A 17,418-nucleotide genomic window follows, 5' to 3' on the forward strand; every position below is an offset into this window, starting at 1 on the left:
TGAAACACACGAGAAGAAGAAGAAGAAGAAGAAGAGGCGACGATGTAAAACAACATCGCTGACCGAATCATCCAACACACGGGTCAACGTACCACGCTCCATCTCTCCTCTCGTCTCCTCCTCCTCGCTCCCGTCCAGTCCAACATGGAGGGTAGTACTGGAGGTGGACCGACCCGGTCTCACTGTCCCAACCTCCTGAGCCCAGAGACAAGGTCCTCATGTGACCCGTCAGACCGCTGACACACACAGAGAGGAAACAAACACATCTGTGGTCTCTGTAGTCTGAACTGATGACATGTTAGAGGTCGTGATGTTGGTGATGCGTTCAGGTACCTGTAGTGATGCTGGCTGTACAGCTGCTCTCCCAGTCTGTAGGAGCCGGACACACTGTTACTCCTCTGGAGGAGGAGGAGGAGGAGGAGGAGGAGGAGGAGGAGGACAGCAGATGTTAGAGGTCGATCAGATGGTTCAGATTATAGACATATATCTGACGTTCTCTCACCCGGTTACCGATGGCTCCCTGCAGCTTGTTTGCGATGATGTCATCGGTGCTGCCGTCCAGACTGCGTCCTCCTCGTCCAGGTGCAGGTGTGTACGGGTCAGCGTACGGGTGTGTGTGTGTGTACCTGTGGTGTGTGTGTGTGTGCGAGCTGAGCAGCAGCAGCTGTCTCTCTGCTCGGTCGGCTCGCTCCAACAGCGTCTCGATGAACACCTGAACACAAACACGCTCCGTCAGCGCTGAACCAACAGAACCTGGACATGAGGAACAATTCGGTCCTCAGCTCAACACCACACGTTGTTCACAACATCTGGGAGGTTCTCCAGAACCGGTCCCTGAACAGAGGATGCAACAGAAGCTCACCTGCAGTCTGGACTTTGCTTCGGCCTCTTTCTGAGCCGTTTCCCTCAGAAAACTCTCGATGTCGACCATCTCCCTGCAGAACACACACACACGCACACACACACGCACACGCACACACACACACACACACACACACACAGGCTTGGATGTTTAGTTCGGTCTCAGTAGATGCAGAATAATTGTCTCTAAATGTCATAAATACACACAGACAGGAAACGTGAACGCTGTGTAGATACATGGACACACACACACACACACACACACACACACACACACACACACACACACAGCTGTGGTGATAAATAGAAGATGACAGTGAAGCTCAGCAGGCCTGAGGGTGTGTGTGTGTGTGTGTGTGTGTGTGTGTGTGTGCGTGTGCAGTGATGCAGACTGAACATGACGTCTCCTCTGTTGCTGCATCGTGTTGTTTCTCTCGAGCTCACTGACGATTCAGGCTGAATAAAATATAATAAAAGATATTTTACCTCCATAATACAAAGATTCAGTCAAACCTGATATTTTCTGCATCTGACTTATATTTGGAGGAAAATCTTTCTCTAAATTTAAGAGCTACATGTACAGTGTTGCCATGAAAACTGTGCCGAATTAGCCGTTAGCATCTCCTGTTAGCCGTGTGCTCGTGGATGTTCAGACATCTGTCACTGGATCACTGTGAGACTGAAGGAAAGTTAAATCATGAAGATACTTCATGGAGTTCTGCAGGTTTAAGGAACATCTTTTCTGTGTGATTTCTAAGTGCACTCACAGACATTTATTAAAGGATACAATGTCTCCAGGAAGTGTGAGTCACGCTGACTCTTAATATGTTGCATCACATTGTGAATCTGAGATTCTTTTATGCAAATGACGTTGATGATCTCTCATTCTAGTCCCCCGGCTCAGAGAGTCTGCTTATCATGATAACGTTAAAAGCTCAAAGGGAAGCGCTGCAGCTTCACAGAGACAGACAGACAGACGGACAGATACTGACTGCTGCCGCTCGCTCAGCTCCGTCTCTTTTCCCTCCAGATCCGTCTTTAGTCGCTGCATCATCTCCATGGCAGCAGAGACCTGAAGGATGAACACAAACACGACGGACTCTTCAGATCATCTGATCAAAGACTGGATTTAAATCTTCTGTCCGTCCAGCGTCGCAGTTCCACCCACCTGTCTGGACAGGTACGCTGCCCTGTCCTCCACTTCCTGCTTCTCGCCCCTCAGTCGCTCCATGTCCCGCCTCTCCAGCTGTAGCTCCGCCTCCCTCCTCTGTAGCTCCACCTTCAGTCGACCCATGCGGCGGTTCACCCTCTCCTCCACCTCAGCGAACGTCCGGGCAAGTTTACGATCCAGCCCCAGGCCGAGCCTCTCCTCCAGCCCGATCCCCACCGACAGCCCGAACTCCAGGCCCAGCCGGACCCCCACCTCGCCAAGTGTCCTCCCAGGAAAAGGCTCCAGAGAGCCGGGGAGGGCCAGAGCTGTAGAGGGCTCCTCTGGATGTCCCACAGAAGAGGGCAGAGCGAGATCCGATGGGCCGAACATGTTCCTGAGGAGCTGGACGGAGGCAGACGACGAGGCCAGATCCAGACAGGCCAGCGGCAGGGCGAGGCTGTGGGCCTCCACGCCCAGAGAACAGCTCGGCCTCTGGGACACAGCCTGACCCGGGAGTGGGAGGAGAGCACCGGGTCTGGAGCTCCTGACTCGAGCCTGAAATGAAGGATTAATTCTCTCCATTCAGAACAAAATCACATAATTACAAAGAACTGAGGGTTAATCTGCAAATATTCTAACCCTTTCTCTGGTTCCAGCTTCGCAGACATGAATATTTGATGACAGTAAACTGAATATCTCCAATATTTACAGTACTTTGTGCTGTCGGTGGAACAAAAAACAACATTTAGCAGCAGCACTGTATGAATTACCTGCGACAGCACCAGCAAGGTCTCGTAGGTGTGTCGGTTGACCAGGTGAGCCCGGAGCTCAGGTACAGACGAGAAGCGGAACTCGTCACCACAGCGAGGACAGAAGTAGGGCAGCTCTGAGGAAGACGAGGAGGAGGAGGAGGAAGAGATGGAAGACATGGTTCACCGGGGAGCTGCAGACCTGGAAGATGAAACAGGAGCAGCTGACGAAACAATAGAAACACTGCAGCAGGAGGAGACGGGAGGACGGCGACACACACACACACACACACACACACACACACACACACACACACACACACACACACACTCAAGAAGAAGTAAACCAAAGTAAAAACTGGGTCAGTGTGTGTGTGTGTGTGCTGCATAATTGATTTTGTTGAGATAAAGATTTAATGAGACTGAAATCTGTAGATTAAAAAACAGCAAAGCTTCGACAAAATGTGTGTGTGTGTGAGTCACGCCTCACCGATGAGCCTGTCCTGTTTAAATATCACACACACACACACACACATGCCTGTAGGATTTGACATTAGTAGGACGTGTGTGTGTGTGTGTCGATGAGGCTAATTGCTAAGTGAAGCATGCATCTTCCACCCCACTGACTGTGTGTGTGTGTGTGTGTGTGTGTGTGTGTGTGTGTGTGTGTCTGACACAGGATAAATATGAAAACACACACTTGCTGATGATGCACTGGGCGTGTGCAGTGTGCAGTGTGTGTGTGTGTGTGTGTGTGTGTGTGTGTGTGTGTGTGTGTGTGTGTGTGTGTGTCCTCTGGTCAACTCCATGTATGGATGGATGAGCAGGAAGAAAGAAACGTCCGTGGCGTGGACTCCACCTCTCTCTACCTCCGTCTCTCCATCTGTGTTGACCTCTTTCAACACTCAGAACGCTAAATCGACATTTTTTTAAATGGAGTTCTGAACTACAAATGTAAAAAGGCGTCTGAGATATCTCAAAAGCGATGAGATGGTTCTCACATCTGATGAACTACCATCAGGTCATAATGAATTAAATGCTCAGAAGCCTCAGTGCTAGTTTCTAATAAGTGCTCATTACCAAATATTAGCATGCTAACATGCTAAACTATGACAGTGAACATGAAACAGTACATGCATACAGTGTGTTAGTATTGTCATTTTTATCGTAACCGTAGTAATGAATGTCCTCTAACCTTAAGGAACTACTGAGTTTAACCCAAACTACTAAACCGTAAGCTAATAAGTCAATAAGTGTGCCTAAACTGAACTAAATTTAAAACATTTCAGTATCAAAATCTAAAAAAAAAGATGGTGGGTGGAGCCATGCTAACATGTTGCTAGTTTGCTCCTGGTTCCAGTCAAATTGCACTAAATTGAGTTAGCATGCGAGTCAGATTGGTAAACTGTTTAAAATGGAGGATTTGTTGTTTGGTTAGTTAGAATATTTAGGTGATTTAGTTTAATCACCTTCACACCTGAAGACAGATAAAAGGGTTGCATTGCATTTTAACAGCTCTCTGTGTTAATTAATTTGTCTTAAATCATTTTAAGCCTCCAACAGTTTAATAAAGATGATCTGTATTTGTATTGTAACTCTTCAGTGAAACGGTTTTCACAGTGCAGTGATTCAGACAGCAGATCAACATCAAACCAACCTCCGTGAATTCATCAACTGAATCAAGCTAGTTTGAAACCCGGAACATCTGGGTCAGAACAAAACCACATTTAGGATGAAAACACTGAAGCCGAGGGAGTTCTGGTCCAGAAGAACCCGGTGTGTTCATGCTGTCGGTGCTGTAAACACCTTCAGTCTGTCCGGTAATTTAACTCCTACCTGTTCAAACGTTCATCTGTCACTCAGCTCGTAATCAGATCCGTTGCCATGGTTTCCCGCCTCCCGCTCACATATTCGTTCCGTCCTCGTGCGGCGGATCGATCCGGTACCGACGGTCTCGTGCGGGAGCAGCGGCGCCTCCTCTGTGTGTGTGTGTGTGTGTGTGTGTGTGTCCGCGCGGCCCCTCCCCTCGCTGTCAAGCCGCCGCCGCCGCGTGCTGCTGCCCTTGCTGACGTAAACGCCGCGTGACGTGTCAGTCCTGATGTTGAGGCAGATGAAGGGGGCGGGGCAGGTGAGCGGGGGCGGGGCCAGGAGTTAAACATAATAAACACACAACACATGAAAAATTACTGTTTACCACACATGTACTGTAACCTGGAGAGTAACGAGTACAGCTGCCACACAGGTGTAGTGCAGTAAAAAGTAGTAACAATATCTGACTCTACAGTAAAAGTACAAATACTTCAAAGTACATGTAGTGCTGCAAAAAGTACCCAAAGTCATACTCAAGTAAAAGTATAAAGATATGGTGTTCAATTATTACTTTGGTCAGAATGAAAGTAAACTGTATGAATAGTGCTCCAGTAAAAGTATTAAATTATCTGATATTGTGCTTAAATACAGAGCAGCGAGTAAAATTTATACTAGGAACTAAAGCTGTTGTAGAATTGAAAGTATAATATTTGCCTCTGGAGTAGAAGTGTAATTAGAAATACTCAGTACTCAGAGTAGAGTACAAATACTTTGAATGTTAACAGTACTTATTTACATTTCATCACGTCATCAGGTGGAAGCTTGTCACACAGGTGTAGCGCTGCCTCGTGACCACCTGAGGGCGCCAGCAGCCTGTGGAGAGTTTGACAGGCGTGTGTTCCTGTGCAGTGATGAAATGTAACTGAATACGTTTACCCAAGTACTGTACTACTGCCTTATTTTACTTCAGTATGTCCATTTTCCATTACTTTATACTTCCTGTCCATATTGTTTTTTATTTCCACTGCATGCGTCTGATTCCTGCAGGTACAGGTAATAGATTACATGCTGCATCAGAGCCACAGCAGCACATCTTATTAATTAACCAATTTACATATCATTCACTTTTACTTATTGATTGGTACTTAAGTTCATTTTATATCAGATACTTTAAGACTTCTACTCGAGTACTCTTCATGTGGGAGACTTGAACTCTGACCAGAGTGATATTTAACACCAGATGTTTAGTTTTTAAAACAGTGATGGAATGTTAAGTTCATTTAATTACATATAGTATCAACCAACTTGTACTTAACTTGAGTATTTCCACTTTCGGTTACTCTATAGTTTGACTCCGCTATGTTGGAGACAAATATTGTTATATATTATATTATGTTATATATATAATATACTCTTTAGTTACTAGTTACTTTACAGATTACACGCTGCATCAGAGCCACAGTAATAATCTGATAATCAGTCACATGTAGGTTTGTATTGTGTACTTGATTACATTTCCTGTCAGGCCCTTGCTGATGATGAAGAGATCATCAGACTGAAGTGATGCGAGAGTGAAGCTGCTGTTACCATGGCAACACGACCTTGAACAAACTCACGGGTCCACTTGTTGCCCGGCAACAGCAGCCTGTTGATGAGAGGAGCAGGTGATGCTCGGTGATGATGGAGGGGAAGAAGCTGAGGGACAGAGACTCCATGTTGTTTGTTTGTTTGTTTGTTTATTGATCCATGCACAACGACGGAACATTAACGTGCACAGCCATGTGTGCTACTCAGAGTCAGCTCACACCGAGCTGCTGTGTTCATCTGTACACTGCAGACACCAGGACACATATCCCACAATGCATCTGTGTGCCGGTCATAGAAAATTGACATCATTGCACATCGCCGAGCCGTAGAAATGTGGCTCCTCTACAAATATACACACTCTGATAGAAACAAGGCCGAGCATAGAAAAATAGAGATATGATACAAACATGGAAATTCACATAAAAAGATCTGAGTCAACAGAAGCACGACATTCTGACGTCACCACGCACGTTCGTCACTGTCACGTCCTCATGCAGAAAGTCTGAAACATTATTTTACATCCTTCAGTTTGACGGACTGCTCCTTTAAAGTCCACAGCTGCTCACGTGACCGCAGACAGCCAATCAGAGTCCAGAGCGGCTGCTCTTCATCTCCGCCTCCTCTTCCTCAGCTCCCACCGCACCGTCGCTGCGCATGCGCCCTGAGAGGAGCCACGGCGGGACTTTAAAGTCCACTCTAAACACCTTCAGTGTGACGTCACATGAAACGTCTCTCCGACGTTTCCGGTTAACGGTTCAAATCCTGAACTTCAACTGATCTCCACAGCAGCCTCAGCGGCCAATCAGCGCCGCCGCTCACACGCCGGGCGCGTTCAGGGCCAGAGAGTAGGCGGCCATCATCTGCGCGCGCAGCTGCTGCTTCACATGCACGCGCCCGTGCCTCTTCCTCTCGTCGCTGCGCGCGAAGCGCTTGCCGCACACATCGCAGGAGAAGGGCTTCTCCCCGGTGTGCGTGCGCGTGTGCGTGGTCAGGTGGTCGCTGCGGCTGAAGCTGCGCGCGCAGATGGCGCACTGGAAGGGCTTCTGTCCCGTGTGGATGCGCACGTGCCTGTTGAGCTCGTCGGAGCGCGAGAAGCGGCGCTCGCAGCCCTGCACGCTGCACGGGAACGGCTTCACCTTCGGCCCGCTGCGCGCGGGAGCTCTCCTGCCCCCGCGAGACGCCTTGGGAGCTGCTGGCGCGTGCACGTTGCTGATGTTGACTATCGGGAACGCGCCCTGCAGGAGGGAGGAGAGCAGGTGCGAGTCCAGGGTGGAGGGGGGGAAGAGAGGGCTGCTCCCGCTCTGCACGAGCTCCGTCTTCACTACCGGCCTACTGATGACGTAGCTGCCGGGGTCTCCCCCGGTGCCCGGGGCCGCCAGACTCTTCAGCCAGTCCTCCAGCCCCAGCGGCTCCTGCTTCACCTCACAGCCGGCCTTCAGCTCGCTCTGGCCGGCCTCGGAGCTCAGCAGAGAGTCGATGAATTCCGCCACATCCACCTGTTGCTCCAGAGCGGACAGCGGGAGGAGGGAGTCGGCGCTGGCCAGGAACAGAGCATCGTTCCCGGCCACTGAAGAGTGTCCACACCCGCTGCTGCAGCTGGAGCTCACAAACTCGCTCTTCACCACCACCGGCGGACACCCGGCGGCGGGGGGCGGCTGCTGGGCTGCGGCCAGAGGAGGAAGGAGGCTGGAGTCCGCAGCCGGAGCGAAGAGCGGGGCTGAGGAGGAGGCTGCAGCCGGGGAGGGCGCTGCAGGGGCCGGACTGGACTCCCGCAGGGAGCCGGTGTCGCCCTGCTGCTCCATCTCGGTGCAGATCCCGACGATCTCCGTGATCATGTTGAGGATCGCGTCCGCGGTGCTGCTGAGCCCCGCGGCGGCGGCAGGGACCGGCTCCGGCTCGGTGAAGAAGCTGCCGGTGTAGCCGAGGGAGGGAGAGAGCGTGTCCGAGGAGCAGTCACTGAAGTCGGAGAAGAAGTCTGAGTCAGAGGCGTCGGTGCCCGGAGAGAAGACTGAGGAGAGAGAGGGAGGAGGAGGAGGAGGAGGAGGAGGAGGAGGTGTTATTGTTGTTGCATAATGTCCTCAGCTGCACTCACACAATCCATATGATCAATTTATCCGTGATGATCAGTGTAATCACACATCACACATGAATCAATAACCCACATCGACCCGCTGCTGCTGCTCTTACCTTGACAGAAAGGTGATCCTACGTCACTGTCGGCTCCGTCGCTGGGGCTCGAGCCCACACTGTCCACCCAGGCGCTGCACGCGTCCTCGAACTCAGACATGAAGCTGTCGTCGCGCTCCAGAAGCATTGCGTGAAGAGTTGCGGGTGTCTCGGGGAATCCCCTCGCGCTGTCAGGTTATAATCCCGTTATTAATCCGTGAGCTCGCGCTGCGCTCCGTTAGTCCGCTCGGTGCTGCTGAGGATGCTGAGGATGCTGGGCTCCCTCCGCGAGCTGCCCGTTTTATACTCTCCGTCTCCTAGGTAACTCCCGGCCCGGCCTTATTGGTCTGCACCGGCGCGAGGGATTCCCCCCGCCGCGAGCTTCGTAGCAGCCCAAACATGGGCCGCATCCGGCTGTGACGGCGGGTATCCCCATACCATAAAAGGACAGGCGGGAGAGCGACGTCGAGCCGAGAGGAGAGCGGGGTTTCCTCCACTGCGGCAACCGAGAGATTATACAACCAGCCCGGGTTCACACAGGATGGAGATCTGTGCCGCTCCAGATCCCATTCACAAAATCACCAACTTTACTCCTCTTCATCACCACTCGGCACATATTAACTTACATCTTACAAGTCGAGGTGTTTTCTGAATCTTTACATTCCGATCTACAATTCGGCAAACATAACAACCCACATATCAACACGTTTCAGCAGAGCTAACCTGCCGTGTCAGAGGGCTGGATTTGAGAACAGCTGTCTGAAACAGCCACATCAGGCCTGAAAACGATCCAATCTGCATGTTATTGTGCATTAACACCTGTTTGATTTGACGTTTCATCTTCATTAAATGTCGCTGTTGCAGGATGAAACACGAGACTGTCATGGCTGAATTACACACATCAGCCGATCAGATGATCCAGATCTGATGGTCTCTGTGCAGAAACCGGCGCTGAGTCTGGTGTTTGTGTCGCACTCTCAGCTTCAGCACCAGGGACAGCGCTGCAGTGCTGCAGAGAGGGCGAGAGACATAAGGAGAGACCAGAGGCACAGAGAGAGAGAGAGAGAGATTATTACATGTTACTGGCCCACATGTGACATCCTGCACATCAATGTTCAGCTGCTGTCGCCATGGAGACGGGAGATGTTATATAAAAAGGAGGGCAGAAATAGAAGCTGCTGGTTTATCTTCATTGTACATGTGTAGCAGTCTGTTTAGTGCATCAACTCCTCTATGCTGCTGGACTGAAGGACACACTTATGGATAATAAGAGATTCTGCTTCATTCGATTGCACAACGTGACGATATACACTAACGGCACACCAGCTTTTACATGCAGTTTGACTACATCAAACTTCCACAATCTAAAGAATGACACGGTCGCGTTAGGAAAATCTTCTGGGGCATCAAATCTTTAATCACGACTGTGTTCCCGTCATCAACACGATGTATTGTGTCAAATAAATGTTCCCTCTTGGTGGGAGAACAAGAATACAGACAAACAACTTGTGGTAGAGGAAGTAGAATACATAATATAATTAATAGATTAAAAAAGCAGAGTACTTTTACTCCAGATATCAGTCGACAGATCCCCAAAGATAATAAACAGCCACCAGCTGCAGTCTGTTCACTCCTTCCTGACTGACAGCAGCTTCGCTCCTCAGACTGTGATACGCTTCAACTCATCTTCTAAACTCCGATACAGGATACATCTTTTCTTTTGTAGGATAAAAGGACTAAAACTTGCATATAATTGTACGACCCCATGTTGTAAAATGACAAATCAACTTTGAACCTTCAAAGTCTTTTTTCTCAGAGTTTTTGAAAACACAGAAAATTGTCAACGTTATGATGGAAACTTAAGAAGTCTAAAATCTAAAAAATTGTGTTCTCGTTAACTTTTACACAAGAGCAACAGAAAGTATCCTGATGGAAACATCAGTCGAGCTGCCACGTGGCAGGAGATTCAAACTACAGAGCAGCTTGTCTCCTCTGAGAGAGTCTACAGCAACACTCAACCATAAAAACTACTTTCCTTATGTGGCACAAAGCAACAACAACTTGCACTTCATTGTGCGACCCTGTGTTGTAAAATGACAAATAAATTAAAGGTCCTATCTGTAAGAAAATACAAAGTCTTGTTCCAAACTCGTCAGAAAGTGATGCTCTGTTGAGGACGAGGTCGATCGACAGCCCATAGTGTCAGTTTTTGACGAAGTGGACTCAAAAATCACATTTTCTCACAAATACGACCTTTAGTGTCAAAAGTACAAGAAAAACTAGACTAGATGTACGAACGACGTTTCCATGTATGTACATACTGCATACTGTGGGTCGACTGACTGTCGTTCTTAACTCAGATATTCAGCATATTTGATACCACAGATGAAAATGACCAGAACACTGAGGAGAATAAAAAGATGAACAGAATAAGGATTGTGTTCAGTGTCACAGCATCTATGTTTATTAACTTGTGGAGGCTTTAGGAGTGTTAAATGTCATCACGGCTGCAGCTGATCATAAACTGGATTAACATGTTGACCTGATGATGGTGCGACAAGAAGAGTCACCACAGTTATTTCTGCTCCATCTGAACAAACACATCTGAACGACTGATCAATATTCTTCCGTCCACAGAGCAAAAACATCATGTTAAAGGTTTTCAGTCGTTAAAAACTGACGGATCAGCTGATTTAAAATCTCCACACCAGAAGAAACAAATGTAGAAGAAGAAGACACAGGAGACATGAGAGGTTTTCCTCTTAACTTCAAGACACCAGTGTTGTTGAGCATCATCTAGTGGCCAGTGGAGGAACTGCAGCTTCTAGTCTTTCAGCAGCAACAGTTGTATATTAATATTTAGTTAATTTTGAGGACATCATCCTCGGTGGCCGTGTTCAGGTGCTGCTGACGCACCCCGACGGACAGAAATAACCATGTGACCAATCAGACGACCGAGAGCCGCCTCACATGAGCGAGTGAGCGGACGATCAGGACGCAAGTATGATGGAAGTATGTGAGCGTGCGAGGTAAGAGAGGCTGTTGCCATGGCGCCCAGCTGCCTCCTGTTCCCTCCACCTGTTAGAGACCACACACACACACACACAGCTACATCAGTGTGTGTGTGTGTCCTTCAGTGTGTCGTCTTCAGACTGACTCACTGGCGGTCAGCTGGTTGCAGGAGTCCTGCAGCTCGTCAGACTCGTTGATGCATCAGAGCCAAAAATATCCTCTTTTTTTTTTTTATAATTATTGCACACAGTCTTCTCCGTCCAAACCTTCTGCTGCCTACGTTACCCACAATGCATCACGGCTGCAGCCAGCTCGATGCTGGTAGCAGATGTCTGCCCGGATCACTTCTTTCTGACTCAACACCAACACTTTTGTTTCAGATTCAAACTCCTCGCCCGACGCAGGTGACGTCACTCGAGGCAGTTTGACTTCACACAGTCGACTACAGACGCTACAGGATTAAAAGTACAGAACATCACAACGTCTGGAAACATGGAGGATCATGATGCAGTTAATTCAAACACAAAATCCTCTGATGTCCACTAGATGCTGCTGAAGAGACCCGACAACAGAGAAAAGTTCCTCAAATGATGAAAAGTCCAGAAATGTTTTGTGGACACGGAGGAGACGAGGACCGAGTTTATCCTTCTACGGTGAACTGCTCCTTTAAACAGAAGGGAGAGAATGACCCTGATGATGTCATAGTGATGTCATTAAGGGGTCGTCTCTGATCCTGGACTAGACTAACATGGCAGCAGCCGTCTCCTTTAAGGTTGCCATGGCAGCCGGTGACACGCAGCCTGATAACATCAAGGCTGGACAACCAAGATAAACACACAGGCGGTCAGGGTGAGGACACACACACACACACACACACACACACACACACACACACACACACACACACACACACACACACACACACACACACACACACACACACACACACACACACATCAGAAATAACAACACACACACACACACCAGAAATAACAACACACACACATCAGAAATAACAACACACACACACACACACACACACACACACACACACACACACACGCACCTGACCTCTGACCTCTCCAAGGTCTGGGGGTGTGTGAGGGTTTAAAACCCGGCGGCTCGTCCTCCGTCTTCGCTCCATCAGCACCATGTCCTCTCAGCTGCTCTCCTCTCTGTCTGTCCTCCTCTCTCCTCTCCCTCCAGCCTTCCTCCTCCTTCTCCTCCTCTTCATCGTCGCAGCACTCGTCTTCTTCCGGATCAGTCCCCGGTCCGGTCCTGGATCCGGACCTCGGTCCTCCATCCCCTGCCTGCCCCGGCTCCCGGTCCTGGGCAGCCTGCCCTGGCTGGGTGGAGGCCTCCCTCCTCACCTCCTCTTCACCCGGCTGGCCCACAGGTGAGAACCGAGCCTCCTCCTCCTCCTCCAGGGTTTCATGGTTCTGGTCCTGGAGGAGGAGGAGAGAGGACGGGAAGCTCCTGGAGATCCGATCATCAGCTCAATGATTCTGTTTGGAAGAACCACTTGATGTGACTGGCTTTTATTTTGAGGAACTTGTTAAAGTTTAGAAGAACTTCTGATACTTTGAATTGTTTGTTTTCTGGAGGAACTTTTCAATAATCAAAAGAAGTTTTCAGTGTTTGAAACATTTGTTCTAAAGAAGTGAAGGACGAAGAATTAGAAGGATTCTGCTAGTTTCTGTCTGATGTCGTTTTTTATCCGCTTCCTGTTCGTCCAACATGTAAATGCTGCTGTAAAACAATACCAGCATCATGAATGAAGTCTGGAGGTGTTCTGACCCGTTCTGCGCCTCAGGTACGGGCCTCTGTTCGCCCTGTTCCTCGGGCCTCACTACACGCTGGTCATCAACGACCATCAACACGCCAGAGAGGTCCTGCTGCAGAGGGGGCGGGACTTCGCCGGGCGGCCGAGCATGGTGGGAGTCAGATGGTGATCAATACGTTTAGATTGATTGGTGACTGCTTTGATAATCAATAGTTTTTGAGTGACTGTGTTTGTGTGCAGGTGACCACCGACCTGCTGACCAGAGGAGGGAAAGACATCGCGTTCTCTGACTACTCTCCTCTCTGGAAGTCGCACCGCCGCCTCGTCCACAACTCCTTCACTCTGTTCGGAGAGGGAAGCAGCCGGCTGCAGGACATCGGTACTGATCAGCAATCGATCAATTATACTGATCCATTCTCTGGCTGATCAATCAATAGAGAGAGAGATAACAAAGCACAGGACTCTTCACCAACACTCGCCACACTCACAGGTGCTGGTTCTGGTTCTGTCTCGTCACTAAACAGCACATGAACTCCTTCCTGCGCCACAGATTACAGAACTTATCGACAGTTATTGATCTACAACTATAGATAAATACGCGGGCCGTACTGTACTCTGTCGGATCAGAACCGCCGAACTAAAACACTCAACATTTCAAACATTTATCATCACAGAGCCCAGCAGCTGATAGAGGAACATTCACCTATTGATCGGAGCTCTTCAGTTATAGAATGGAGGTCGTTACGGAGAACACAACACACTGATTAATCTTAATCGATCTTTCTTTAACTGCATTATTTAATTAGCGTTAATAAAAAGCGTTTGTTCCTCAGCTGCAGCTCTGATGTCAGCACGATCTTTATCTCTGACAGAAACATTGATTTCAGAATATTAATGAGATTTGAAGCAGATAATTAACCTGCAATCCACCAATGTTTAGTTTCCCCTCATTTAGACTTTAAAGGTACAGAACACAGATTTAAGGTGTAAATTAAGTCAGAAAAGGAAAATCTACAACTTCAACAGATCATTAATGATCACTTCACTTTAATAAGAACAGTTTTTTTTAATGATTCAGTTATGATTAATAGACACTTTAAACTGAGATTTAAATTGTTTTGATGGATTCTTGTTTCATAGAGATGTAAAACCTGAACGAATGTGTGTGTGTGTGTGTGTGTGTGTGTGTGTGTGTGTGTGTGTGTGTGTGTGTGTTTACCTGAGCAGGTTGAAGCTGGTTTTCAAATAGAAAATAGAAAATTATATTATGCAATTTATAAAATCATCATTAATTTCCATGTAAACAAAATATTTACAAACATACAAACAAACAAACAAATACTGCTGGATTATTTATTGTGAGGCAACATTTTGATTTAAGTTTGTTTCTAGGATTAAAAAACAAAAGCATTATGGGATGTTTGTGTAGAAACAAAGACACAGACAAAGATAAAAAATAGAATAAATATAAACAATTGAACAATGATTATAATCACACTTCTCTTCACTTTATTGATCCCTCAGTGACTCAGTGACCGAGTTATAGATGAAAATGTAAAACAGAACAAATCAAGAGAAATAAAGTGATGTAGTGATAATAAGACGTTAAACAAATGATGAAGACAAATGAATTAAGTTGACTAAAGCTAAATAAAGTCTCTCTCCTCAGTTCTGTCCTCGGTGGACGGTCTGTGTGCCGAACTGCTGTCTGCTGGTGGGCGTGGCTTCGACCCGTCGCCCGCGGTGACCCGGGCCGTCACCAACGTCGTGTGCACGCTGGTGTTCAGCGCCACCTATCGCCACGGAGATGCCGAGCTGCAGGAGGTGATGCGTTACAACGACGGCATCGTGCAGACGATCACCAGAGGAGGCCTGGTGGACATTTACCCCTGGATGAAGGTACAACCGCCCTGAACCTCATCCTGGAGCCTCGAGACAAGACGTCCTCAGTATTTATGTCCAAACTTCTAAACTGTCTTCACTTTCTCAAGTATCTCTATGATTGATTTACCCTCAGGTGTTTCCGAACAAGTGTCTCAGTAAACTGAAGGAGTGTATTACCGTCAGAGACCGCCTGCTGTCACACAAACTGGAGGAGCACAAGGTAACGCAGGAGCCGAGGAGTTTATTCCTCCAGAGACACAAAACCCGTGATCATGCACATCTAAAATCTAAAAGTCTGGACTTTATGAAGCTCCTCATTCAAATCTGTACCTCTTCTGTGATCCAGGCATCGCTGAGTGACGGCGACCCCCGTGACCTCCTCGATGCCTTGCTCAAGGGCAAGATGGACAGCGGGCGTGGTCAGCAGTTGTCTGGGTCGACGGATGAGAAGATGACAGACGACCACGTCCTGATGACAGCGGCGGAGGCCTTTGGAGCCGGAGTGGAGACGACGTCCACCACGCTGCTGTGGATCCTGGCCTACCTGCTGCACCACCCGGAGGTGAGGTCATGTGACCGAGCTGCTCTTCATTCTCGTTTGTAAAGCAACCACAGTGACGTGTTGGTGGTCAATATGCCCCGCCCCCTGCAGGTGCAGGAGCGCGTGCAGAAGGAGCTGGACGAGCAGGTGGGCAGCGAGCGGCAGGTGTGTGTGTCTGACCGCGGCCGCCTGCCGTACCTGGACTGTGTCATCAACGAGGGCATGAGGATCCGACCGGTGAGCCCGGTGCTGATCCCGCACAGCGCCATGACTGACAGCAGGTAGGACCATTCAGCTATTAACTGCAGCTAGTTTGCTAATCGACTAGTTGTTTTGTTATCATGTTTGAATCATCTGTTGGACGATCGGTCAGATAAAACAACAACTAGAGACAAAACAATGAATCAGTGAATCTAGAAAATAAACTTATTGGTAGTTAAAGACAAACTATGTCATTTAGGGGGCGCTCACCCAAAACAAAACCATCAAACGAGTTCATTCTGCCATTCACTGATGGGTAAAACCCGACTGCAGCTGCCATGACTCTGACACAAATGTTTTAAAGTTTCGTCTCATTCTCCGATTTCTTTCCTCACTTTTATAATGTCAAGAGACCAAACGAAAAGTTTCTCTGGTTTGAACAAAATAAGTTGATACTTACTGCAAAATTCTTACATATCACATTTTCATACATATGGTCAAATCCTGTCTGGCAGTGTTGGAGGTCACTCTGTTGGTCGTGGGACTCGTGTTCTGGTCAACATGTGGTCGATTCACCACGACCCACATCACTGGGACAAACCCGACCTGTTCAACCCAGGTAAAACACAACCACCCTCTGAGAAATGGCTAACTTTCATCAGAGCACCTGAACGCACCACTTCCATGTTCTCCTGTCTTCGTAGATCGTTTCCTTGACGACCAGGGCCGGCGGGTCACACCATCCTGCTTCCTGCCGTTTGGGGCGGGACCTCGGGTGTGCGTTGGCGAATCGTTGGCCAGACTGGAGCTGTTTCTCTTCTTGGCCTCGCTGCTTCAGCGGATGAGTTTCAGGCTGCCGGACAGGGCGGCTCCGCCAAACCTGCAGGGGCGGCTGGGTGTGGTTTTACAGCCATTACCTTATAAGGTCATTGTCGCTCCGAGGGCGGGCTGGGAGGGCAGCAGCAAATGAAACACAGCAAAGTTCAATGAAGAGCTGAGAGATTGTGATTGTTTCGCAAAAATCTTACAAAATTAAATTCCTCTTTTAAAAATTGAACAAATGATTAATCTACATTTTGAGTTCAAAAAGACGATTAATATTTGTAACATGCAGAGTTAGCTAGCAGTGCTAAATAGCAGCTTTTCCCAAACAAGAAAACAGTTCTTTGTAGCTATAATATTTCAAATGGTCATGAAAACAAATAAGGAGCCTTGTTTCCTTTCAGTGAAGGTAAAATACGTAGTAAATTTGTTCTATACGATCGTTTGGATTCAGCATTAAAAAGATAAGAGAAAAACAGAGATAATTTTCAAAGGTTATTGCAAAAAGCTAATGCTATGCTAACCCATGGCTCCACTGCTCCAACTTCATGCTTGTGTGGCTTGATGCTAATGCTTTGCTAGCTTATTGTGTAAAATGAATAAAAGATGATGAACTTCATGTGATTTTCCTTTTTCCCCCTCAATTGGTATCTACTTTTCTAACAATAAACATTCTTATTTAAAAAATGAATTATAATTGTTTTAACAACATATTGAAGAGTATTTTTTAAAATCAGTCTATGATGTTTAATCTCCTGCTCAGGTGACGGTGTTGTGTTTTCATTGTGAGCACCAGGTGTGTTTAATGAACAGAGACGGACAGGAGGTAGATTTGACAGTTTTATTCAGTATA

General features: G+C 47.8%; 3 protein-coding genes across 5 annotated transcripts in view; 1 reads left to right on the plus strand and 2 right to left on the minus strand.

Moving 5' to 3' along the window:
* LOC119026697 (F-box only protein 41-like) overlaps window positions 1-4,746 on the minus strand; it is a 7,417-nt gene extending 2,671 nt beyond the window's left edge. The window contains exons 1-8 of the mRNA XM_037111186.1: window positions 4,597-4,746; window positions 2,782-2,962; window positions 2,030-2,566; window positions 1,854-1,933; window positions 863-935; window positions 503-712; window positions 334-398; window positions 93-236 (exon numbers count right to left, since the gene is read on the minus strand). Coding sequence (XP_036967081.1) covers window positions 93-236; window positions 334-398; window positions 503-712; window positions 863-935; window positions 1,854-1,933; window positions 2,030-2,566; window positions 2,782-2,940 — 1,268 coding nt within the window. The 5' untranslated portion in view covers window positions 2,941-2,962; window positions 4,597-4,746. The remainder of the gene's footprint in view (window positions 1-92; window positions 237-333; window positions 399-502; window positions 713-862; window positions 936-1,853; window positions 1,934-2,029; window positions 2,567-2,781; window positions 2,963-4,596) is intronic.
* Window positions 4,747-6,288: 1,542 nt separating this feature from the next.
* On the minus strand, window positions 6,289-9,421 carry LOC119026708 (early growth response protein 4-like). The gene is made up of 2 exons (XM_037111207.1): window positions 8,344-9,421; window positions 6,289-8,164 (listed from the first exon to the last, which is right to left on the minus strand). The coding sequence occupies exons 1-2, from the start codon at window positions 8,468-8,470 to the stop codon at window positions 6,972-6,974; spliced, it is 1,320 nt and encodes a 439-aa protein (XP_036967102.1). The 5' UTR covers window positions 8,471-9,421; the 3' UTR covers window positions 6,289-6,971.
* A 1,008-nt stretch (window positions 9,422-10,429) lies between these two features.
* Window positions 10,430-17,256, plus strand: LOC119026703 (steroid 17-alpha-hydroxylase/17,20 lyase). 3 transcript variants are annotated; one of them, XM_037111197.1, is made up of 9 exons: window positions 10,430-12,183; window positions 12,541-12,730; window positions 13,101-13,279; window positions 13,358-13,496; window positions 14,787-15,016; window positions 15,135-15,563; window positions 15,654-15,823; window positions 16,259-16,362; window positions 16,448-17,256. In XM_037111197.1, the coding sequence occupies exons 3-9, from the start codon at window positions 13,109-13,111 to the stop codon at window positions 16,711-16,713; spliced, it is 1,509 nt and encodes a 502-aa protein (XP_036967092.1). In that variant the 5' UTR covers window positions 10,430-12,183; window positions 12,541-12,730; window positions 13,101-13,108; the 3' UTR covers window positions 16,714-17,256. The 3 variants fall into 3 exon arrangements, with proteins under 3 accessions (XP_036967092.1, XP_036967091.1, XP_036967090.1); XM_037111196.1 differs by lacking the exon at window positions 10,430-12,183 and having other exon boundaries at window positions 12,345-12,730; window positions 13,148-13,268; window positions 15,135-15,221; window positions 15,348-15,563; XM_037111195.1 differs by lacking the exon at window positions 10,430-12,183 and having other exon boundaries at window positions 12,345-12,730; window positions 13,148-13,268.
* Window positions 17,257-17,418: the final 162 nt, after the last annotated feature.

This window comes from Acanthopagrus latus, chromosome 10, assembly GCF_904848185.1.
Source record: "Acanthopagrus latus isolate v.2019 chromosome 10, fAcaLat1.1, whole genome shotgun sequence".
NCBI classification, from domain to species: domain Eukaryota; kingdom Metazoa; phylum Chordata; class Actinopteri; order Spariformes; family Sparidae; genus Acanthopagrus; species Acanthopagrus latus.

Excerpts from the sequence above, each read along its gene's own strand:
- LOC119026708 (XM_037111207.1), bottom strand. The coding sequence starts at position 8,470 with ATGCTTCTGGAGCGCGACGACAGCTTCATGTCTGAGTTCGAGGACGCG. Across the intron at positions 8,165-8,343 it reads AGGATCACCTTTCTGTCAAG|TCTTCTCTCCGGGCACCGAC; the intron begins GTAAGAGCAGCA and ends CTCTCTCCTCAG.
- LOC119026703 (XM_037111195.1), top strand. The coding sequence starts at position 12,486 with ATGTCCTCTCAGCTGCTCTCCTCTCTGTCTGTCCTCCTCTCTCCTCTC. Across the intron at positions 15,564-15,653 it reads ACCTGCTGCACCACCCGGAG|GTGCAGGAGCGCGTGCAGAA; the intron begins GTGAGGTCATGT and ends CGCCCCCTGCAG. Across the intron at positions 15,824-16,258 it reads AGCGCCATGACTGACAGCAG|TGTTGGAGGTCACTCTGTTG; the intron begins GTAGGACCATTC and ends CCTGTCTGGCAG.